Source organism: Genypterus blacodes, unplaced genomic scaffold, assembly GCF_046128005.1.
Source record: "Genypterus blacodes isolate CSIRO-AG114 ecotype Tasmania unplaced genomic scaffold, CSIRO-AGI_Gbla_v1 ptg000007l_1, whole genome shotgun sequence".
In the NCBI taxonomy this organism is placed as follows: Eukaryota; Metazoa; Chordata; class Actinopteri; order Ophidiiformes; family Ophidiidae; genus Genypterus; species Genypterus blacodes.
In genome coordinates this window covers 5,456,649-5,482,472 of record NW_027466821.1, presented here as the reverse complement: position 1 = coordinate 5,482,472, position 25,824 = coordinate 5,456,649, and the positions used below count along the sequence as shown (strand labels likewise).

The 25,824-nt window shown below is 44.1% G+C and overlaps 2 protein-coding genes across 2 annotated transcripts; one reads left to right on the top strand and one right to left on the bottom strand.

Annotated features, from left to right (window-relative positions):
• Positions 1-3: 3 nt before the first annotated feature.
• lmod2b (leiomodin 2 (cardiac) b) lies at positions 4-4,996 on the top strand. Its single transcript, XM_076150241.1, has 6 exons — positions 4-735; positions 942-1,394; positions 1,755-2,015; positions 2,123-2,347; positions 2,515-2,964; positions 4,514-4,996. Exons 1-6 carry the CDS (start codon positions 460-462, stop codon positions 4,538-4,540), a joined length of 1,692 nt encoding a protein of 563 aa, XP_076006356.1. The 5' UTR covers positions 4-459; the 3' UTR covers positions 4,541-4,996.
• A 1,371-nt stretch (positions 4,997-6,367) lies between these two features.
• Positions 6,368-23,827, bottom strand: LOC143002872 (actin nucleation-promoting factor WASL-like). The gene is made up of 11 exons (XM_076153255.1): positions 23,395-23,827; positions 17,272-17,406; positions 17,081-17,167; positions 16,205-16,301; positions 14,434-14,457; positions 11,738-11,924; positions 11,506-11,548; positions 10,416-10,569; positions 9,021-9,553; positions 8,759-8,867; positions 6,368-8,673 (listed from the first exon to the last, which is right to left on the bottom strand). Exons 1-11 carry the CDS (start codon positions 23,497-23,499, stop codon positions 8,612-8,614), a joined length of 1,536 nt encoding a protein of 511 aa, XP_076009370.1. The 5' UTR covers positions 23,500-23,827; the 3' UTR covers positions 6,368-8,611.
• Between the last annotated feature and the right edge of the window lie 1,997 nt (positions 23,828-25,824).

Sequence of the window (25,824 nt, the reverse complement as noted above, 5' to 3'; positions counted from 1 at the left end):
CTCTGTTGCACAGAGTGGTGCCTCCCAAAAAAAGACGCTGCATCATGGGGCCCACACTTTGTTACGTTCCTCTCTGATCCCTCTCTTAAGGCCTAAACAACAGCTGTGGAGATTAGAGAAGAGAGGAGACGGACACTCTCCCACACAGTAACGCGGCCAGCCAGAAAAGATCCGGTTCAGACTGGAGCAGACGCTCATCGGAGGCACCTTTTGGTTCAAGAAAGACAGGCCATCTGATCCAGAGACAAGCAAAGAAACACCACCACTGGACTCTACGACGACTCCTTATGTCCTTGGAGCTCCAACAACCCTGGGGTGGATCCTGATTTACACTTTGTCTTTTGTTGGAATCTCCATCCCAAACTGCTTCTTTCTATCCACAACAACTCATGGTCAACTCAAGAACTGCTCTGTCTGTGGTTATTCTGAACTGAATCGTGATTATCACACTTTTTAGCCATGAGCTGTTTCGGCTACCGCCGGGAGCTGAGTAAGTATGAGGACGTAGACGAGGACGAGCTTTTAGCCTCGCTCAGTCCGGAGGAGCTGGCCGAGTTGGAAAAGGAGCTGACGGACATTGACCCTGACGCCAATGTGCCCACAGGACTGAGGCAGAGAGACCAGACAGACAAGACCCCAACTGGGACATTCAGCAGAGATGCCCTCATGAAGTACTGGGAAACTGAGACACGTAAACTGTTGGAGGATGAGATGGGTGGGGGAAGCCCCAAACAGGTCAGTGGTGCTACATTAGATATGCTTGGCTTTTGTCAAATGTACCCGAGGCAAAACCAAGTAATTGTTAATTCCTGTATTACTCAAAATAGTTAAAGTAATGTATCGTTTTAAGTTCTAAAATTAATTCAGCCGGTTTTAACTTTCTAATATATGTATATTTCTAATTTCTTTCTCAAAAACTGTTTAAACTGTTTACAACACAGGATGGGGAAAAAGAGGAGCTTGTAAGCGAAAGGGAAGACGACAAAGATGAAGAAAATGAGAAAGAACGAAAAGCACATGCAAAAGAAAAAGAAGAAGAAGACGATGAAGAGGAGGAAGAAGATGATGATGAGGAGGAGGAGGAGGAGGAGGAGGAGGAGGAGGAAGAAGAAGACGACGAAGAAGAAGAAGAGGAACCAGTAACAGAAGAGGAGGAAGATGATGACGTAGCAAAACCTGAACTCGCAAAGGATTCTGTTCCCGTAACACAACAGGACAACGCTTCAAAGCTGCTAAGGCCTCAGAGGGTAGAGCCTATGAGACTGACTCCGCCCCCTCCTCCCATTGACGCCACCGGAAACCCGACTGTTGTCGACGATGCTCTGGGACGAGTCCTTGGCAACGACCCGGAGCTCACAGAAGTCAACCTCAACAACATCGACGACATCTCACAGGTACGAAGATGATGAAGATGATGAACACTTTTGTATCTCACTAAGCGTAGAACTTCATGTGGAGGAGCTTTTGTAGGCTTTTCGACGTGTTCCATTATGCCAGTTCTGTTTCTCTATAAGTGTCGATTTGCTCTCATTTATTTAGAAACAATTTATTCTACCTAGTTTGGATGTTGAACTCCGGTTACTACAACTTAACTCAATAGTATTATTTTCACTGTCACTCAACTGTGTCAGTGTTCAGCCATCTTAAGCATTGGTCCTCCTCAAGAGTCCTTTAGCAACCAATATCCTTATCATGCTTAGGTACTCAAACAACATTCTGGAAATATGTGAACATCAGCGTAACTTTCCTCTCAGGAAACCCTGATCCGATTTGCCGAAGCATTGAGGGCCAACACACACGTGCGAGTCTTCAGCCTGGCGAACACTCATGCCGACGACCCCGTGGCTCTGGCCATAGCCAAGATGCTGAGGGAGAACTCGTCCATCGTCAGTCTGAATATAGAGTCCAACTATGTGAGTGGGAAGGGTGTGATGGCGATGGTCCAAGCACTTCCAGGAAACAACACCCTGACTGAGCTTCGCTTCCACAACCAGAGACACATGTGTGGAGGACAGGTCAGTTTTGAGAACATTGTCTCTTCAGCCTGATCAATTACATCATCAGGTGAAAGAGTGAACAGTTTCCTGTCCCATATCCCTTGTGTTGTTGTGTCCGTCTGCAGGTGGAGATGGAGATGGTGAAGATTCTGAGGGAAAACTGCACTTTGATTAAGCTGGGATACCAGTTTAACCTCCCCGGTCCCAGGATGAGCATGACCGGGATCCTCACCAGGAACCAAGACCGCCAGCGCCAGAAACGGCTACAGGAGCAGAAGCAGCAGCAGCAACAACAACAAGGCCAACGAAGCGCACCAGAGGGAGTGGTTAACCCCCGAACTACTGCACTGGTATGACTCCTTTGTTGTGCCTGTTCTCTGGAACTCATGTCACGTGTTTGTTAGATGCTGTAGAAATCTTCTTTAAGCAACAGAGTTGCAGATTTATCGTGAATGAAAACAAGTTGTACATTTTGCCAGAAGAAGTGTCAACTTTCTGTTTCCTTCTTTCTTTTTAGAAGGGAACTCCCACTTCATCCCCCCACAGCTCACCTTGGTCCTCACCCAAGCTCCCCCGAAATGACCCAGCTACAAGACAGACTCCTCCAGCTCCTCATCCTCCTCTCCCGCCTCCTCCCCCTCCACCTCCACCGCCTCCCCCGCCACCTCCTTCCCGGCCGAAAGAGAAGAAAAAGCCCACGAGGATGATCGCAGAGGTGATCAGGGCGCACGAGGACTGTGGCAAGAAGGTGGCAAAGACGAAGGGGAAGAAGAGCAAGAAGGGGAAAGAGAAGGACTCGGGGAAAGAGGAGACGAGGAGCATCCTGACGGAGCTGAAGAATGCTCTGAGGCCTGTGTTGGGCGAGCGGAGAGGGGAGGAGGGCAGCAGGCCCTCCACGCCCATGAGGTCGGCCCACGATCAGCTGATGGAGTCCATCCGGGGCAGCAACATGCGCGGCCTGAAACGGGTGAGTTGGAGCAGCAATGTGAAGCTCCAAATGATGCTTTACCACGAAAGCCATGTTTCTACTGCAGGTTTAGAGCCAAAGAGTTCAAATGTGAATGGTCAGTGTTTGCATTATGTTATGTGATGCAAATAAGGTTTGTCTTACTCATCCCACAACATTACGATTATTAGTTAATATGAGGTGAATATCGGCTGGACTATTGTCCATTGGATCAAAAAACGAGATTTTGTAACGAGTATTTTTCTTTTCAAGTGTAAACTCACCACAGTTTGTCCTGCAGCTCTTGGTGAATTCTTGCATTCACGCCACTGCTTTCCATCTAGTATAACTGTAACTTCTTTGTCTATGATTAAATTGGGCTAAATCTGCACAAAACGCAACATCCCACCAATATACGTCAGGTCCTACGTAACCACTCAGGCGCCAAGTCTGTTTCAGTTTTGCAAATGACTTCCCTCGACTCGCCACAAAATCCGCCTCAAGCGAATCGAAAACATTTTTGTCATATTTGAGATTCAAAACGTCCCATTGCGGTAAAACGCAGGTTAATGGAAACACGACTGCTGATTGAGATTGTGACAGCACAAGTTAACCAATTATACAAAATTGAAGCTGAAATAGTCAGTGACAAGCACTGCGAAAAGCGAAACGATTGCTCATCCTCGTCATCAAAACTGCGGCGTCCTTGTGCACGGATGCCTGCAGGCCAAGTGAACAAGAGGGGTGTTTAATTTAGCTGACAGTGACACAGACTCTATGGCGTCTGAGTCATCGCTGTGGCTGACATGGTATGTTCCGTCCATACACCGGGGGGACCAAACAAGCACGAGGTTTGGTGATTACCACCCAGTGTGATTACAATGCTCTCACAGAAAGAGGGACAGAGATACAGAAGAGTCAACAGATATAAAAGGTGCAAAGCACGCATATCCAGCAGCGCAGGGAGGAAGACGGAGGGAGGACGAAGCAGTCGGGTGCATATTCTCTTGTTTGCCTGGTTACAATGGAAAATGAGCCGTGCCCTCAGATGGTGGGGTCTCCTAGCTGTGAAATTCCGGCCACTTAGTGCAGGTATTTATAGAAACACTTTGATAAAGACAGATAAGACATGTAACACACACACACACTCTCCTGCACTTCATTTGTTGACGCTGCACAGATTTCTGGCATTGTTGAGCTTAAGAGTGCAGTTATGATATGGAAAGCAGTGATGGGCGTCAATGTATGCTTATGTAAATGATTGTCATGATTATAGTAAATATGTGAAGTATGTTGGTCCACTTTGATGCAACTTGGAATCTGGAATCAAACTGACGAAGTAAAAACTGCAATAAGCCTGTAAACCAGGCTGCTGATTAGCTGATTGGAAACAGGTGAGTAAGTCAGGTGATCAGCAGGGGTGGGAGACTCAGGGGCGCCATCCAGGGGGCATGGGAGGAATAACAGGCATTCTCTGATACCGTATCTCATTATTCTATCAACAACAACCACAAATTGCTTAAATATTCGTAAGATCTGTGTGTGAAACCGATGTATCATCATTTCCCAGGTGGAACTCCCGCATCACCTTCGATAATAGGACCATCGACATCCATTTGTTGCCGTGGAATAGTGGATATCTGAGCATCGACAAAGGGTGACCAACAATGATGGCGGCACGTTGGAGGAGAAACAACACAAGTTTGTAAACATATAGGAGATTTGCACTTGGACGACTGTTTTACATGCTTACTTTTTTTTAATTTGTATTCGTGCATATTTGAAATGGGCAATGTTTTTTGGGTGTTTTCTAACTCACTATTGTAAAGTTGTAAATATGACCTGTTGTTGGTTGAGCTATTTATTCATTTGAAAATATAGCTTTTTGGTGTTTTTACAATACTAAACAAATATTGAGACTGCTGTTTTCTAATGACTGATTTAACTTATAATTTTTGTTCAAAAATACAACCATTTAATGAGCCTTTAACACAGCAAGGCTGCAGAAAAGAAATGTGCACCATAACTTCTAAATAAAAGTATGCATTTGTTCTCTTTGATCCCAAAAATCTTGCTTTCAACATTTTTTGATCACAGGAAATAAGAATGAGAGAATATGAACCCCTGTAATTACCGCGGGACTCTGCTAGGGCTCAGGTTAGGGTCAGGGGATTAAGATGGTAGAACAGACAAACAAACTAAGGCTCTTGCCACTTGAGATGTGTGGGCGCTCCATCAGTAGAGACATAATGTTGATAAGTGACTGAGTAAAGGGCTTAAGGTGATGGGGGATGGGAAGACCAAGAGGTGTGGGATAGATGACTGGGTGATGGGGAATATTAGTATCACTTGTCCTAAACTTGGTCCTGCATGTGTTGGCGGTGTTCCATGACTCCTAAATCCACACTGCAGCTGTTATAACACACACTGCAATTAGCTCAGCCGTGGCAACGTTCACAACACCCCAAAACGTTCCAGCTTCATATCAACACGACCACTTAAAAAAAAACAAAAAAAACTGATTTCCTACCAGACAACCCCAAACTCCAGCTCCAAAGTGGAAGTGACCCTTGCAATGCGAAACCTGTCCCTTTTCCTGACTTTAAGCAGTGCCCCCTAGAGCAAAAAAAGCATTTGTGCAGTTGTTTTGGCTGGACTCGTACTCGACATGACTAACAAACTAAATCTAAAGTTTAAAAATAGTGGACTCCTCCTTAAAATACCCCTTTTAGACACAGATGCATGTACCTTACACCTGCCTGCATACAATATAACAGATGATTTGCCTCACACTGTCAAGCTAATTTAAGTTGCATTAAGACACACATGCTTGTAACTAAATGAACGTGTGTGTTTGCCTCTGTATACAAAGCGTATCCATGTAGAGCTGCTATAAGTGTGGAAAGGGCCGTTCCTCCTCTAATCCCTTTATAAGCTCTACAGCAGAGGGACTTGTTACAGGGTCAGCCTGGTGTCAGGTTGTACAACCCGTCAACTAAAAATAAACGATAAAAGCAATGAATTGAGTGTGTCGTACAGAAGACACTGAGGAGATTCTCTTTTACATGTACTACTCATTTTCAGACACATACACATAAATGAACACCAGCAGACATTGACTGTTATCTATTTTTCCTTCCAGCCCGACTTTCCATTTGTACCTGGTACTCTGTGTGAAATGGTAGCAGTCTGCGATGTGATAATCTCCTGGTCAGCTGTTGCCAGGATCGGTCAGTCCCACTCCTCTGTCCCTGCGTCTCTTAGCTCCAAACATTGATTCATATCTGGCAGGTTAAATACGAGCCTGGAAAGGACGCGCGTTTATCTCTGTTCAATCAAAAACAAAAGGGTATTAAATGTCAAATGCCTCATTTCAACATTCAAAGGGAACATTGGGAACAGGGAAATGATGCCAAAACCAAAGTATGTAAATAGCAACCTTTTATTTAAGTGTACAATGTCAGAGTTCCATCCAGCCCCGATGAGAGGGGCCTGGTGTCCATTACAGAGTTTCCTACATATAGAAGCTAACATGGGTGAAAACATGGCTAGGTTTCCCCCAAATGTATGTTGGTGTTTGATACAAGTACGTTTATAAAGTCAAATAACAATTTACCTTGTAAAACAAAGAAAAAAGGAAGAGTTTTAAGACATTTGAATGCAGTTTTGTCATTTGTCTGCAGCAGATACTGTCACACTGTGGGGTTGAATGCTCTATATTCGCTTTAGAATGAACCCCAAAATGTTGGCATGTGCAAAATACACCATTCTAAATAAAGCTCAGAGGGAACTGTACACAGACAAGAGGCTCACTGAAATACTACAAGAATCTGGCTCCAAGTTTGTGAAAAGATGATAAAGGCTATTGGGAAATCTACACTTCTGTTAGTTTCATTCAATGAAAACAACAATCCTGTTGAGTGATGGTCCCTAAATCTGAACTGGTAAGACCCGACAAGAGGTTAAGAGTCACAGCTTGGCCAGGACGGTCGGACTACGGCTGCCAGGTTTTCTACCTTGTTTCTTAACCATAACGCTATAAGATGAGCCTGCATCAGTGTTGCCATGGTAACATTGTTTTTTGTGAGATGCACAACAAAGTGGATTTTCCATTCACGTCTTTATTTCCACAAGACAATTGTGATCCAGAAGCATGTTTTTAATATAGATCCCACAACAGTTCTGGGCAGATAAAGGAAACCCGAATCACATTTTAACCCTATCCTTAAACTCAACATACCTCTACCTAATCCCACAAATGCCTAAACAGAACAAATTAAAACCTTTTCGCCTTAACCGAACCACCTCGTTTCGCAGGCATATCGCATTCTTCTGCCCAATTTCATACGAGACAGTTTGTGCAGCATGCTGGCTTCAATAACAGCTACAAATTGAGTATTTTGTCTAGGATAGGTTTACAGCATCGGTGCCAGTCAGTTTCACTAAGTCTTGATGGAGTATACACATCAACTTAACCGTTGTCTTGCACACTTCCTATAATGCACCTCAATCATTACAAGTGTAGCAGTAAATATCACTCATTTGAATTAACGCCTTGCATCTTAAGTTTGTCCCTAAACGTCGTCAGCAGGAAAGAAGGAAGGTAGTGTTTCTGTGCCGTATCTTAGCATATGGACCCATTATGAGCATCGGGAGTGTAAAACTAAAATAGACATTATTCCTCAAGCTTTACCCGATTCAAACAAACAGGCATCTTTTTCTAATACTCTGCTTGCTACTGTAAAAAAAGGAAAAAAAAGAAAAGAGGAACAAAAACACAATTTCCTCTGAATCTGTAGTGTGACGATAACAAATAAAATTCACAATATGTCAGCCAGCGGGCAACACTGTGGGCTACTGCCATGCATGTGTGTAGTGTGGTGTGTTAACGGTTAAAACGCTTAATGTCCAAGGATGTTTCCCCTCAGTACTTAAAGCATTAATGTACGTTCTGTGGCGATTCAAATTTGCCCTGAAGTCACGCGGAGAGTCTCCTCTTTCGATCTGTGCAAAAATATAGCAAGACTCAAATTTACAGTCGACGGCAATCTGACGGTCGACGGCAAAAAGAAGCTTAATATTCCGAAAAAGAGCTTTTCTTTTTAATCCTCTTTGTTTTAAGAAAATATGAGCGCTAAACTAGGATCATTTGAATACGTAAAAATAAACAAGAGAGCAACAGCGTATGAAAATAGTTCATTCATCTTTTCCCCTCCCGATAACGATGACCCCATGAAGGACTTCTGGTAACGCACATAGCAACGTTCCATCTCTAAAGTTCGAGAGACAACCGGATGCGGAATCGCATGTTATCGCTGGAAAATGCAAGCGACAGAGCGAGCGGACGAGCGCCGCGGGAGGAAGCGGAAATGAGAGATGTTTCAGAGACTGATGGAAAAAGACAAAACACAAAGCGAGAGGCGAGATATGCAGACAGGATAGAGAACGAGAGATATATGAAGATAGGAGGAGTACAAACATTTACAGATTAAATGAGGTATTGCACAGATTAATAAAAAAAAGCATAAAGGCAACAAAAATATACAGCAAGTTGATAGAACATTTACATTTATAATTTGAAATTAAAGATTTCTTTTTTTTTTTTTTTAGAAAGACAAGAACGATTTAGTGTGTCATAGTCATCCAAGCTCGGGGGTGGGGGAAATCACTAGTCTTCCCATTCATCCTCATCATCAAAGTCCTCATCATCCTCGTCGTCATCATCCTCGTCTGTGGGAGAGAAAGATTTTGCAGAAGTCAAGATATTTGTTTCCTTAAGCTTGAGGGTGTAGTTGTGATGTAAACGTGTTTGTACCTGAGGAGTGAATAGCTTTGCTCCTTTTCTGCATCACCTCCATCAGGGCACCCACGATACCTGCCGAGGGTGCTTGGGCGGCAGGGGCTGAATCTTGGCCGTCTTCCCTCTGCGGAGGAGAGAACATGAAGTTGAAGTGTGTGTGACACAGGTGGTTGTGTGTGTGTGTGTGTGTGTGTGTGTGTGTGTGTGTGTGTGTGTATGTGTGTGTGTGTGTGTGTGTGTGTGTGCGCGTGTGTGTGTGCGAGGGGTGAATACTCACCGCTTTAAGTTGGATTCCTTGTCTGATTTGGTCCAGAAGAGCGTCTCTGCCGATGTTGGATGTTGGCCGTTCTTTCTGCTCCACCTTCTTTAGGTTGGTGCCTTCTCTGATCTGATTTAACAATGCCGACTTACCAACGCCCTCCCCTCCGTTAGCTTCCATAAGCGTCGGGGGCGCAGGAGGAGGAGGGCCAGGTGGTGGGGGAGGAGGTGGAGGAGGAGGCGGCGCTCCGGTGCCGGGCGGAGTTGACATTGGAGGCGGAGGTGGCGGAGGTGGCGGAGGAGGAATGGACGCATGAGAGGGGGTAGGCGGAGGTGGAATAGACCCTCGGCTGGGTGGGGGAGGCGGCGGCGGGGCAGACATGCCCGGCCTGGAGGGAGGCGGAGGCGGGGGCGCAGAGAAGGGAGCTCTGGAGGGGGGAGGAGGTGGCGGAGCACCCCGGCCCCGGGCCGGAGGAGGGGGAGGAGGAGGCGCTGAGCCGTGGTGAGGTGGTGGAGGAGGGGGGCCCCCTCTGGATGGAGGCGGCGGAGGGGCTGCAGAGAAGAGCAGGAAATTATTGTGTTTAAAAATGACAAAATGGTGATCTGCATGCGTTCACAGCACAGCAAGTTAGAGCATCCATGTTTAAAAATGACAAAATGGTGATCTGCATGCGTTCACAGCACAGCAAGTTAGAGCATCCAGATCCACATCTGGACGGTCACTCAAACCATTTCACACCAAGCCTCTATTTGCAAAGAGACGCAGGAACACGCAAGCTCAAACTCAGCAGGCACGCCGGTGAGACACAACACGGTCTGAAATCACTGTGACACAATCTATAAAATCACTGTGAGCCAGAGGAACACAGTATCAGCAGCTGGAGTTGTGGCAGACTGAAGTTAGTGGCGGCTCTCCTCCATCACGTCATTATTTTCAGTGCCATAAAATCACAAAAAAGGATGGCTACCATGTTTATGCCTCTCATTGCCCTGCATGAAGGTGAAGGCCAATCTCTGCCCACAATGCTCAGCTGTTCATTTGGTTTTACTTGTGTCAAACCATGCAGTTATGACATTAAGCCAGTGGAGGCAGTATTTCCTCACGCAACTACTGTATTTTGCACTACAGTAGAATAACCTTGTTGGAAAGCCAATTTAAGGTACATTCACAACTTTGACACATGATTATGACAGTGACAGAAGTTTGTCATTAATTATCAATGCTAAAACACTTCAACTGCAAAGACCACACACATTTCACTGCTCTATCAGCACAGCAACAAGTCCATGCATAGGGACCTACCACTGCACCTGGGTGAATCTGGGGATTAAACCACACTGGTTACATCGTCTTAGATTGGAGTGTGCCGTCATATCTGCAGATTTTGATTCCCACCTCCCCCGTCTGCCTCACCTTGTCTCCGCAGCTCATTCTTGACGGCCTCCACTCCACCCTTCTTTTCGATGAAGTCGTAGATGACCTTGGAGGTCTCCTTGTCCTTCAACTGAGCCTCTGAGATGCCACACATGTCAAACAGGTTCTTCAACTCTGGATCCAAGTTATTCAACTGCAGAAAGAATGGCCCGAAAAGATGTTAATAAATGTTCTCCTCTATTCCTAATGTATTTATTGGAAAAAGGGTTTCCCTGGCTAAAATAATCTTCTGTTCAGTTAAAATTAAAAAAATTGAGAGACGAGTGCTTTTCTGCTTCTCGTATAACTACTCATGTAAACACACAGGACATAATCTCTGGCCCTAGATGTTCAAATCTGTCACGTCACTTAAATCTACAAGAGCTTTGTGGCTCAGTGACACATTATGTGATGAGTTGGATTTGGATTAGAGGAAAATGTCATTCTGTTAAATTACTTTCTGTGTGTTACGACCCTCTACCCTGTAGTTCAACTCTAAATGTGACAGCAATGCTGTAACCGGTATTTATGCTGTCACCTAGTGGTCTGGAATGACACAACCAAGCTGGCACCAAGGATTTACAGTATCTTGGTGTGGTAACTGCCCTTGGCACCAGTGGTTGAAGTGATGCTTATCTTTAAATGGAAAACGTTTAAAGCCTTTGTTATCACACACAGTCCCTAATTCAATGTTATGTGGCCCTCAAGTTTGCCTGAATGATTCCACTTGTCCGTTGAACAGCAGTGAGAAAGTTAAAATGGTTAACGGACAGAAATTTTAATTAGCATAATTGCTGCTGATTTGATAGAAAGTTCAGATGTGCTGCTCGCTCATTCTGTGGCTTCAAAGCCTGAGGATGTGAGGAGAGGAGGCTTTGTTCCAGTAGCGTCAGTATTAAGTCCTTGAGAGAGCACGGCCCTATGACCATGGTGAGTTGGTGGATGAGGCAGATGCGATTTCATTACAGCATCTCAAGAAATCTTGTTGTGTAACCCGACTGATGTCTGACTGATAATTAGAAAGCAAGCACTGGTGGAAGCCGCACGTGGAACAATCAAAGACCCAAACTGACACCAACTCTCTACTTACATCGAATCCCGTGTTTGGATCCCATCCTACATGTCCAATGTGCCTGTGAAGGGAGCAAGAGAGGCAACATTTTGAGATAATCAACAAAAAAAGGGACTAAGTGAGTTCTCTGTGGACTGAAAGCAACAGAATGACACCTGTAACTAAGCTCAATGGCGCTATTGATTACATTCTCTGCCTGAATGACTGATGTTGACCTGAACCCAACCCTGATAGCTCCCGGGTCACTCACTGGAAATTACTCGGCGTGCCGATGTCCGCCTTGGTCAACTTCTTCTTCTTCGGCTTGCCCTTCTTCTCCCCCCTCTTGGGGAAGGTGGAGTGCATGATGTTGTTGACCTGAGAGTTGCTGTGGTAGCGAGGAGCGTTGTTGATCTCAGGGTTTCTGATGTCGACAGTGGCCATGGGCAGCGCGGGGCCTTGACAATGACAGAGAGAATTAAAGTTAGAGTTTGTATAACACAGAGAAAGCTATGGATGGTGTACAGCGAGTGTCTTTAACTAAAGAGCCTTGGTGATTAACATTTCAAGTAATGGAAAGAAAATAACCTTGGGACTGTGACGAAATCCAAGCATGTGGTTTGAGTATTTCTATTCTTGTTTGGCTAGACATGACTGGAAACTTTATTCAGGTTTGTGACTGTAAATAGGGATTTGGTAAAGTGAGATTATTATAGTGTTATGGATTTTGCTCCTCCCAGGTCATTAAGACTAACTGACAAAGCCGGTTATGTTTGGCAGATGATGCTAATGCAGACAGCTTTATTACTGAACCATGACACGATCTGAAACACCATATAATGATGTCTCAGATCTAACAGTAACTCATTACCTTACCTCACCTATTTACATCACCAACCATCATTCACACTACTATTTCTTTACCATTAAACGAAGGTGTTTCAGCTCATACCTTTTACACTCTTACTACATTGACTTCTGTGAGTTCTGCTGGGTGAAGGTGATGCAGACCCACTGCGTCCCCTCCTCACCCTGTCCCAGATACACACACCATTTCTTTCCCCAGAGGGGGTCACGCTGACACCAAAAAGCAACCTGCCCAACGGGCTGCGAGCTCGAGCTTTAGGTGGAGTAGCGGGTTCGGAAAGAGATGCGTAAAGTTCCTCCTGAGGGAGAACCAGGCAGTGTAAGGAAGACAGGCAGCTGCCAGGCACTGTCACTCCTCCTCCACCCTCGCATCCCAGCTCCTCAGAGGGAGCAGACAGGAAGGTGGTGCAGAACATCATCACGGTGGCCGAATGGGCACGAACAACAAGTCATCAACAAACCGATTCTGTTGCCCGACAGATCCAAAGTATTCCTTTTCAGTCAAGACAGAAAAGCAGAGGTCGGTGTGAGAAGTTCCTCTGGAGGTGCTGCGACACATCCGAGCTGGTTCACATCTACAAACATACAACCAAGCACGGAAGAAAGCACAAGCCAATCCTTCCAGAACTTATTCCAAGTATTTGTTTGGGAAATGCAAAGCCAAAATCACCGCAAACACATGGATGATACAAGAATCCTTGCTGTTGTTGTCTCCCCTCCAACCAACACAACCATCTCCTGTCTTTTCCCTACAAAACACAAGTGGATCCAATCCCTGCATATTATGCTGGACCCACATCTGGATTTTACGTAACCATTAAAACCCACCCATGCTTAATCCTGCCTTAATCTCCGGGATAAGAGAGAGAGTTGGACAGAGTGAAACGGAGATAGATGGAGAGAGGGAGGGAGACGCGAGGGAGAGGATGAAAATGATGTGGTGAAGAGCAGAGGACGGAGGACAGATGAGGACAAGGGAAGGCAGAAGGATCAAAGACAAAGTGTAGGGCAAAGGTCGAGGGAACGTGTGACCAGCTGTCCTTTTATCATCGCTTGTGAGGACAATGAAGGGACAGAGCCTGAAATAGACACACCCAGGAGCAACACACCGTCAACGGGACACCAATAATAAAGCTACTACATCCTCGGGCGTAAGTCAATCGGCCATTATCCCAAAACACTGCACCAAATTCCAGGTGTGCAGAATGTGATCACATGCGGCACAATGCAAGCCATCTACCGGCCGGTTTGCCGTTAAGCTGCTCTGGCTGAAGCTGAATGCCTTAAACGTTAATGCACGTAGCTGCACGCAGACAGGCACACAGACATATTAATAAACAAGCAGTATTAAGTCGTGCTGTCTGTGGATCCAAAACGGGCTCGCTCTTCATCCCTGCCGTCTGTTTATAGACATCAAGCGTAGGAATGTTGCATCATATTAGGCATCAGGGCCATTTGTGCCTGTGAGAATGTGTGTATCATCATACTACTAATACTGTGATGTGTGTGTGGAGATGAAATGACTAAAGAGCAGAACGTCACATCATTCACAGTACAAACCTAAGATTTAAAAAAAAGACTTGACTTTAACTTCATGCCTGGATAATAGTCTTTAAAACATAAACACTGGTATGAGGATGTAGAACAGAAGTTTGAGATTACAACACACACACTGAAATTACAGTTAACACTTGTGGTTAATTATAGTAGGTCTTACCAGTTCATTTCAATTGTTTAAACAAATTTGCTTCACCTCAAAATCACTGCCCGATCAATGAGTGTAGAGACACCACCAGCGTGATTTTTAACCCGTAATTTGATATCAAACATCCATTATATAAAAACATTCATTTCAAACCAGCAGTTGCTTTGTGACAATAAATTCCAAAAAATAAACAGCGGAGACAGATCAACCCACATCAAAACCATGAGGCCATTCCACACTTTATATTGTCTGTGGATTCTCCATCACCACAACAAGGCCTCAGTGTGGACCGGGTACATGTTGTGTGTGTGTGTGTGTTTGTAAGTATTGTGGATCTTTGACCCTTTTTAGTGTATCTATGCAGTTAGGGAGCATTAAAACAGTGAACAACATACCATTTGGAGGGTCGCGTCTCTTCTCTGTGAACACAGACAAGTGAAATCATTACAATAGTGAGCTAAGCTGTGGGCTGCATGTGTTAGTGTGTGTCAGGATTGCAGGTGGACAGACAGAAGGAAGTGGAGTTGGTATTCAAGCGCAGGCTTCAGCAGGGTCGAGTGAGAGCTGCACAGACATCCAAGTATTAGGAGTAACTGCCAAGCATAGTGTTCTGTTAGTGTGTGGAAGAGAAGACTACACACTCATGCCCACACATACGTACGTCACGGCTAAATTTGTGTGTACACATAACTACAATCTTACAGTATATAGAAGACGTTGTGCCCTCTCTTACTATAAGGAATATATACACTAAGAGTAATGAGCAGGATGTTACATGTAGAAGTGGTTCAGATTAAAGTGAAGCACAAAACCCGTTAAAGACACATTCACACACATGATTCAAAGTACTTGTGGCTGGAGTTTTCCAAAGATTGAGGGTCAAATAGGCTTGTAGCAAAGATTAGGAAAAAGCTGGAGAGGAAAAGGTGGAAGAAAACGACGCAGCTGGTAAGTCAGGAAATGACCGGCGAAAAAGGAAGAGGGAGACGGTCTTAATCGAGCAAAGATGAACGTCTCAGGCTGAGTACCAACAGTTGAAGTGAAGGTTTGCACGGCTGCAGATGTAAACCATGTGTTTTCAATTCAGTCCTCAGCTCTGAGTCTCAGATCGGATTAACACAGATTTTATACTTTAAAAAAATCATAGTCCATTTCTCAAGAATGAAGGCGTGATGCAGAGAAAAGTATGTCAAGTTTGATTCCAGTTTTGCAGTCCACAAAACGGTTGGTGCTGGATAAAAACTAGGCAAATGTGAAGTATTAGTGCAAATTATTTCTGTTTAAATAGTTTTTTGTCATAGCTTCACTCAGGACAAGCCAACTGTGCACACGTTGAAGCCATGAGAGATCTACTTCAGCTCGTAGCCAGTCAATAGCCTGGAGAGTAGCGCCCCCCCTTGGGCCAGTGAGTGTAATTTGTGCCAGGGAGCAGTGGTTTGGCCCCATCCTACCCTGAGTGGAAAAGCATTAAAATAATCCATTTCTGTGATAGCAGCACAAAGGTTTTCTCACAGCACCAAATTGAGACGACTTGTGAAAGTACAAAACAGAGAGGGGAAATTGTGGTAAATAACATGAGTCACAATTGCGTACACAGTCACTTAGTTTCAGTTGAGCACCTGAAAGGCTGAAGGCGTGTTTGCAGACAGAGTTAGATTGCCAGTTTAGAAACAGGATTTATGCATTATGAACAGCTGCAAGAACTGTCAACAACAAGGCGAAGTTGATAAGGCGAGGAATCGTAGATGGTGTAGAAAACAGACCCAGGCAAAAAACACCTCTAAATCACTTTCAATACATGAAACCGTGTTGTCATAATATACTTCAAGGTCAAAACCAAAGTAGATATCAAGTGTATTATGTTCAAGTATTGAAATTCAGATACTTTTTGCCAAGTTCTGTGGTCAGACACTGCAAAAAACGACAAGTGTTGAAAGCAATTTCATCTTGTTTTTTTTACACTGAAGTAAGATTTTTAAAAGCGAAAACTAAAATCTTACACTTGCACACAGACCTGCTGCTGAATGTGCTAATCTACTTATAATAATAATCCATAAGGCTTGATCATTTTGAATGCAATACAAGAATGAAATGACTGCGCTTGTAATTTTTTGCAGTGAGTGAGGTCAGATATGCAGGTAGGTAGGTTGGTGGTAAAGCTGGTACCAGATTTCCTCTGTCTTCTCCCCAGTAGCTCCGACAGGTGGGCACGGAAACGCTTGGCTTCTTCCTCACTGGCAAAATTTAGACCCACTTGGCATGTCTGCACACACAAGTTCACACAAGCATCGCGGTTTATTTACAACTCAAAACGCAGCGTTAATGTCACAGTAAATACAATTTTCCTGATTTCAAGACAGCTCCAGCCTCATCAGCACAAGCACAAGACCTACAAGAGCTCATATTCTGCTGCTGGAGTGTGACTGCACCCAATGTCAGACGGTCAAAGGTCAGAATCAGTTTCCAGACAAGCACCCTGGAAGTGACAGGGATTCACCACAGCAGAGCAGACGCAGTTCATCAACGGCTACAGAACTAAGGAGGCAACTACACCAGAGCTGGATGTAACCTTTACCCGTCGCTAGGCAACTACAACATCAGCTGCAGTATATCACACAGACTTTAGAGGCAATAATATTAGTTTAAGTACAATGATAAATAATAGTCTATTCATTTAAAAAATTGAAATAAATTGTCAACGTTGTCTTAGAAGTTAGAGCGGATCAGGACTCAAAGTGTTATAGTATTTCATTTTCATCTATCATAGAAGTAAATCAGTTCCGTCTCATTGTAAATTGCTTATTCTAAACCTGACTAGACTTAAATGCCTCCATCCATTTTCCTTCTATTAGGAAAAACACAGAACACTGGACAAATCATACAAAGGTACGGGGGATGAATGATGTTGTCCAACACTTTAAACCCATTGAAACCCAACTATTGGAAAAAGTTGCCTTTCAATGCCAAAATGCACAGATGTGTGAGGGGCGCAAAAAAAAGTAGGAGCAGATGAAAATGTAAACGTGCAAAATGTAAACTCACATCTCCAGCAAATGTGATGAAGTACGATTTCGAGAGGTAGATGGAGAAGTTGTTGTAGAGCTCCTGTTCAAACAGAATCTTACCCTCCTGTGGGAAAGAAACAGAGAGGACGTGATGAATGACCAAAAAACAATTTGATATTAATTGGTATCGGAGGATTGAATATCCAAGCAATGAAATGATGTACTTACCCTGATGTCCAAGACCCTGATGTAGTAGGATCGTAAGGGGTTGTCTTTGACCAAACAGGCCACCCCACAGCATCTCTTGTTCCAGCTGGAGTTCCTATCTGCTGTGTACACCTGGACCACTGCTGTAGACAAGGCCTGCAGGAAGGACAGAGAGAGAAAGAGTCACACTCAGTGGCTGTCCCATGATGCTTTGTGCTGGAGAGTCAGTGGCCCCGCTGTGTTTCACTCTACGGGTGGGTAATGTAAAAGGTGAGCGGGTTGCTGTGTTCTAATGAACACGACGTGGCACCGACTGTGCCAAACCGCCGACAGCTACGAAACCGCTCAGACGGGGAAGATGCAAAGTTTGATGATTTATCAGTTTAATGATTCAGCAAATAATCCTTTAAGTACACAGAGCTGAAAACGTCTACGCCTCAGTAAATTTAAGTGGTTTCTTTCCAATTCAAATTTATACATCCTTGTCTCCTCAACACTTTGTCCTCCATTCTGTACCATAGAGTCTGATCAAGGCCTATGATCTTGAACGTTGTACCCTTTTAGCAACATGCCTCTTGGAGGAGACAAGGAGCCTGGAGTGAGGAAACATAAGTGCATCCTTGCAAATCTGACACAAGTGGTAAATAATACAGCAATACGATATGGTACATCATACTTAAGAAACATGCACACTTGATTAATAATACATTAAAATGCAATGGATGGCCTACAGGCTGGAAATTTGATAAGAATCAAAACATCAGGCTGCCTTCACTACATAGCTCCCTGTCAGCAATGGGAAAGTGTGCTGAACAGCCTGTACACTTCTAATTTGGGCTTTTTGGCGAAGGGCGCAGAAGGAAGTCATTCCTGCAGTTTGGAAAACAGCCTTGACAAATCCTCTCACGGTACCAGAAAAGTTTGTGTGATCCGATGACACAAAAATATCCTCTTTTCCATGATGCCAAGCGAACTGGGACTGAGACTCATGCTTCACTTCTATGCTATCCATTCCATTTTCAGCACCAGAATCTCTAAATCCGAGTGGCCAGAAACCAATAGACAATCAGTGGAGCGACTTCGCAAACAGCTCCAACTGCCAAAACCTTAAAAATAGAATCCCCCTAAAAAAACCTTCCCAGGAATTAAGTACAAAAAATAAAGCAGATGATAAATAACACAGATTTTGGCGTGCTTAATGAAAGGTGGGTTTACACTTGGCGCTCACTGATTATATCACAGGGATTTTGGACTTTCATGGATTTTGAGCTAAATATAGACTGAACACTTGGTAATTAGAAAGTGAATGTTTGTGGCTTCACCCTTGGGTGCACACACCCAATGTCTGGATTATAGAATACACGTGGTGACAGTTCTGCACCTCCATGCAGCTTCACTCATTGCCATTCGACCAATATTTAACTGCACAGTAGGTCATTGAAGTTACATCATATATATGAGAATATAAGGCTTACAGTGGATCCGAATTTGACCCAGAAAAGTGATGACCATATTTGTACATTCATGCAAACAAATAAAAAGGCAAACTTTGTGTGTCTGTCTGCGCCCCTGTCAGCTTCCATGTTACCATCTTACCACACAGGGTTTCGATTTAAGGTCATGATGCTGTGCTCAACACACACACACACACACACACACACACACACACACACACACACACACACACACACACACACACACACACACACACACACCTCTATGATCAAGACTCTCGGCAGGTTTTACAGGTAGCTGCAGGGGTGTCTTCACACGGAGGGGGTCCAGCTTTACAGCAGCTTACACACACACATGAAAGAGAGCACCCAGACAGCAGAAAGCCTGGTGATCTTGGTCGGTATCTGCTTCCTACTGCTTACTTCTAAAAGCTCAAACTTTGCTTATTGCCGGCTGAACGCAGACGAAAGCAGAACAATTTAAGGAAAAAGGCTTTAACACAGACAGAACCTTGACCTTGGATTATATTTATAAAATTAATGTAAAGCACCAATAAGTTTCGCGTGACAGAAAAGTTTGTTTTGGTAAAAAAAAAAACTGGGCTCATTACCAGCGCCAGCATCCTGAGAATATTAAAGCCAGCAGTAAGAAGGAGCTCCCACTGAGATACTCACACATCTTTCAGTAAGTCACAGTCTTTCAGTTAGAAGTGTAATGTAATGATGGTAAAGTCTATCTATGTATCTGTTGGTAGTATTTGGCTTTGACAGCAGCTGTAATGGTGTCCAGGCTTTGATACCCAGGGGTTTTCTTCTACCCACTAAGTGCCCATTGTTCCTGACAGGCCCACAGGCTGAAGGAAGCAGAGCTCCATCATCAGGACCTTATCAAGACCCGACAAAAACATTTTGCTCCTGTCAGATAAACAAATTCTCACACTTGCCGCCACAAGTGTAAATGACAAGAGTACAATAACACAAATCATGTTCTCTTCATTGTGTTCTGATCTGGTCACTCTTATTGCAAAGCTTTCTGAGCTTCCAAGCGTAATAGTTATACAGTTCAGAAACATTTCCTTCCAAGTGTCTGATGTGAATGTGATAGAAGCCTTCTTGTGATGAGAAACCTCTCACTTTTGTTCTGATCTAAATGATCAACGTCTCAGGGATTCTGCATGTGAACATTATTCACCCATGTCCTTCCTTTTCCCAGAACAAAGCACTCAACATTTTAGTTTGACTTCCTTCAACCACCTCGCAACACATTTTGTACAATTACAACCTAGTCACGAAGGAATGGAGGGGAAAAAAGAGGCGAGGGGATGAAGGAGCTACAGAGGAGATTAAAAGTAGGGAGGGTGAAATGTGAGGATACGAAATGAAAGAGAAAGAGAAGTAGAGAAGACATCTTAGGGCATAGTCAACATAGAAGAAGAGGTGATGGGAAGAAGCGGATTACAAAAGAGGTAAGGTGAGGATTAAAGGAAGGAGAGAAAGTAGAAGAGAGGAGAAGCGGAGGAAAAGAGGAGTCATGTTCCACATCTCCCCGCACAAATCACTAGAGGAGGCCAGCCACGGGACTTCCTGTAGGACAGGACTGCTGATTAGGCAGTCTGTGCACACACACACATGGACACACAGTGTGAACTGGATCCCTTCCGCCTTTCGCTCAGTCAGACAGTGTTGCTGATGGTGAAAACAGAAGGAATACTAATGAGAGCAACCAGTGAGTGAGCCCCCTGTTAACGTATGCTTGTGGTTCCTTTTCCTTTCTCTAGGCAAGAACACAGGTTGAAATGATTCCTAATTCATGAATTAATTTGATTAGATTATATTCTCAGATAACCCTCAACCAGGCTGTGATGTACTCTGACCTCTGCATAAAGCTTTGGGATGCCTGGTTAATGAGTTGACGCATGGGTACAGCATACAGAGGTCCAGTGGTCATTAGCGTTCTGCTACCCGGTAACTGCAAAACTAAGTAACCGCACACAGGACAGACCTCAGAGGGCCAGAATGTAAACGCTTTAAGATCTGTGAAATAATCTGTGGGGAACAGATGGCAAACAGATCTAAAACGGAGGAAACAAAGACAGCCAGGGGACAAATGTTTGATGGCCAGTGATACTCCTAATTAATGCAACAATACCAGGGCCAATCCGTAGGCACTGTTACACAAAAACCACACTGTATAGCAGTATTGGACATAACAGCCCCCCCCCTCGTAGTGACAAAGCTCTGCTACTTTCAACCAGCAAGCAACTATACAAACAGGCCTTCTGTAGCCAGAATAAATCAAAGTCTAACTTGGTATCATGTACATCTACGACGAAACAAAGAAGACCATGAAGGTGCCTAAATGATTCTTTGATTTCCTGCATAATAAGTACATTAAGTAACGCATAATCAGCGTGTCAGACAATGGCTGGAATCACTGGCAGCCATTCTAATGCGATTGTTCAGGGGGACACACTGTCCGTCTCGTTCAATCTCCATCTCATCACCAACTGTCTCAAATGCATGCAGACGCAGACACACACACGTCTCATCCGCACTCTCTCTGCACATTAAGAGTATAAGACTGATAGGAATGTTCCCGATTCCACATCTCTGTCACATGGTGAGTGACACGATTGCCAGGATGCCAGAGTAAAGTCGTCACTGGTTGCTTAAGCTTGAGGGAAAGCGTGGACACACCTTGGAAACCTGTGTGTGCATGTGAAAGGAGGGGAGGAACATCTCGCCCTGTGACTACAACAAACACATACTGCGTCAGGAGACAGGAAGTGTAACCTTTGCTCGCGCACATACCTCAAACATTATGTCCAAGAGAGCATGACTGGCTTATTGTAGTGATGAGGTGAGCTCTGATGACACAATGAGGAAGCTGTCTCTGTTTCTGTTTTATGGGGAAGCGATACGGGAAGTGGCGGCGTGAAAGTCTACATTTGGAAAAAGTTGTAAGGAGTTGTAAAAGCTTTGTCCCCAACACAGATATTCTGACTGACTCATGACATTTAACTCGCCGATTTCAGTTCCAGGGCAGCTTCACAAACTCTTAAACTCAAGCTCTTATGCTTAACCTTCATGAGGTCTCACCCGGTAAATAAATAATCTATAGGTCAATAAATAACATGGTTTTACTTAGATTTAATGATAAGGCATGTATAAAGTCAAGGTGCACTTATCTGTAAGGGGAATCGAGGACAGGTGAAGGTGTAACATTCTTTCTGGCTGATATCACCGAAGGATATTGGTTAGTTTGATCACCTGGGGGAAACTAAGGGGCAGCTCTTTAAAGCTGCGGTCATGATTGAATTGCTGTAGTCGCCAAGTTCAAACCAGAGCAAAACCTGGACTTCCAGTTAAACTTTTGGAGGAAAAACAGCTGATTTGGCATCCTTGATCCAATCTGCAAGCAACGCCACTCATCTGCACAGCTACAGACATTACCTTCATGTGTTTACTGGTAGGAAGACATAACAACAAACACTGCAAAGGCAACCACCTAGACAAAGCTTCCTGTCATGGTAGCTGGGGCCAAAATGCTTTTAATCACTACAGTGATTAGAGTGCGCCACTTTAGCCATGGTCATTACTCCACACACGCCAAAAGGAAATCAGCCATTGGAACAGAGGGTCCAGGCTCATCCAGGACAGGTTTTGCCTGGTTAACCTTACATTTATATTTGACCTTGTTACCTTTTTTTGAATTTCACAGACCAGCTACTTAAAGAGGCTGGCACAAAGGAAGGCCATATGTTGTTTAGGTCAGGTGTCATCAGTGAAGGTTCTATGACCAGCATCTGTTGGATGAGGCCTGATGATGACCTAGATCGTGGAATAAGTCAACCAAATTCCAAGGGTGTTGTGTAATATCATGCTACCTTTGATGTACTGAATCATGACATTGCACGCAATCACAGTAGTGGAGTGAGACTACATCTACAGCTACGCAATTCATCCCTACATCTCCTTCATGGGGCGCTTTGGGAGAGTCAGCACTGTCTCCTGCCAATCCTGCTCAGCAAATTCTTCTCAGCCGACACACTTCCGAAAACAACCAAGGTTCAGCTGTGTTATGTAATGCCAGTGCAAAATCATGCCTGTGCCCTCCTTTCTGTTGATGGGGTTAACAGCAATATAGGCTGAACACACACACACGCACACACACACACACACACACACACACACACACACACACACACACACACACACACACACATCCACTATGCAAAACCGCTGCGTTCACGCTCGGTTTTTTATCGTGGATAGTTTGAGTGGCAGCGGAATTTCGAGATTTCCTGGGCGATTTCAGGTGTGTCGGACATTAAGTTGGAAGGCGCACCGACAAAGGCCTCGGTTCACCCAAAGTTACTGTCGCCCAAATGTCAGAGTCTCAGACGGGATATGAGTCCCAGTGTCTCGGTCTCAGTTCAGCCTCATCGTCCCGACTGTCAAAACAAACCAGCCTCCTAAATAATAAGTCTCAACGCTCCCACAGTGAACATATAGACTCGTTTTAATGAGCGATACCTCAACACCACAACATTAAAGGCCACAAAACACAAATCCCGAGACATGGCGAACATTATCTGTCGACTCGGGACAGGAAACACGGAGCAAGTTAGCTTTGTTAGCTTTTCCCTTAGCCAGCTATCCCACAATAATTGGAGGAAAAAAAACTTACGATGCATTTCCTGCCAAGGTGGTTGAAAAGACAATCATTCTCCTGCGGTGTCAGTAGTAATGAACCGATATTTGCTTGCCGCCGTGGCGGCGGGTGTCCACTCATTATTGGGGATCAATTTGAAAAGTATGCACCGACTACAACTTGCTATGAGCTCCAAGAAGATAAATAAACAATCCCACGGTCATCCGTGGCCTTCCGCCGACCCCTCACACCGGCTCAGTTAAAACCAGGGGTCTGCAAGCCTGCGATGCCAAAGATATCTGCGGTTTGATGATGCAGCGCGACGTCCCGCTCCTCTTTAAAATAAGATCACAACTGCAGCGGTGGAGCGAAGACGGAAAACGGCAAAACTTTCCAGGGAAGTCCAGCCGCCACAGAACACAGAGCCAGATCCATCCAACATGGCAGTGCGCGGACGACTCCACTGCTCAGGATGGGGGTACAACAATTTTCCCGCTGTGTCCAAGATAATCGCAGAAAGAAAATCGGCGCACAGTAAACAAGGATATTGTCATACGCAATTATATATAACAGCAAACTTTAGTCTGTTTAAAGCTCGGTGGACATATGGTTGTTTGTAGGATGCTATTATTAAAGAACCCCTCCGCGGTGATGGTGTGGTCCTGTCCGCCCGTGGCTTTTATGACAGGAATGTGTGCGAGTCAGAGTGGGGAGGAGATAAGGAATAAGGTGCAAGTTATCCAGATAATGTTATTGCTGATAGTCTGCATGGAGGAGGAATTATTGTACAATATGTCTGAGAAGCACATGCACATATTGGGCCACAGTAATCATATTCTTTATCTTTTAAATTATAATGATGCTGAGCTGTAAGGGTCAATACATTTTATCAGACTACCCACATCCTGCTATTTGATGGTCAATAAGATACATAAACTGACTGGCCTGTCTCAAGTGCTGTAAGTGCCGATTTTACTGTAATAAACCACAATAAAATGAATATGAATTAGGTGTGCTCCAGTTACTATATGTAGCCCTGGGGCTAAAGTCATGTCATGTCTGGCATATGGCATCAAAGTTTAACCTGCATTCCCACACTTGTATTTTCTGATGTGCATGTGGACTGTAGATTGCCACATTTTATATTACTCAACAATTAAACTTATTAGCAGCTAACTATCTTAGCTCAAGAGCAGCAAATAATGCTTCATACATATTTCAATATTGTGCCTAAGGGTGTTTGCAATAGTGGAGATGCAAGCGTGTTCTATCAGGTTGAAAAACTGGTGTTTTGTGCAGGAAGGCAGGCTTTGAGAAGGTCAAAAAGCAAGTGCAAACACACCATACTGAATTGATTTGGCTGTAGGGTAATGGCCATTTTAGATCAGCTCTTAACAGATGATTGTGTACATCAAGGACAAATCATGATAACTAATGTGACTTGCTGTGATGTGATATTACTGCTAAGACTAATATCTGAAGTAATCCCACTTTGAGTGCTTTGGAAGAGTTTGTCATAAAATGCATTCGTCTCCAATTTGTCAAACAGCCAAATAATGTATACACAATCCATGAGACTGGTGTGAAATGTCACCTCACCTAAATTATTCAAGCTAATTTCGTTAAAATTGTCGGCAGCTGTCAGTTAAATTCCAGTCTTGCGGCTTCTTTTGCACTTTCATTTACAAACAAATTCTCTGCTTGTCCTTCCCTCCTCTCCTTACACACTTGTTTTGTTGTTTGTTGTTTGACTGTAACAGAAAGACCCCCATTGTTTTGCTGTGGGCCTGATTGCAGATATTCCTGGGTGTGTGTGTGTTATTGCGAGTGTATTTTATGGCCCTGTGTGTTTACATTGTATACTTCTGTCTTTGTTGGACATGTTTACCAGTTCACGTCTGCACCTGTGTATGTATGTGTCTTTGTTATACAAGGCAGGTCAGTATTGGGTTTAAGAAAGATCCTGTGCAGTTGATGTGGGGAAAGAATGACCAAACCCTTAGAAAATGTGACTGGTAACACCTGTTGTGAATGACACAGCAACTGAATGGAACATTTCAACTTGACAGAGAAATCATTCATACATACAGTACAATACATTACTCCATAAACAAAGCTGATCTTAGGATTGCAATGTTTCCATCAAGGGGCTTTATTTACGAGAAAATGAATCCTTAGATCTCACTGTTGGTGTTTCCGATTGAACCTAACTTTTATTTATGCTCAAATGTCTTATCATCAACCCAATATATTCTGAAAACACTCTTTTAAATGACCTCACATGGTGCCTGTGGCTGTTTCAACCTCCAGTAATTCCTTCCACCTAAGCAGAGTCTGTCACAGTCTTGCTGAACTTGAAAAACTCGACGGACAGGCAGAGAAACACCTCAGGAAACTCTGCAACTCTACCACCTGATTTCACTGCTTCTATGTAACTAAGGTCTGATCTACTGTTAGAATGGCTGT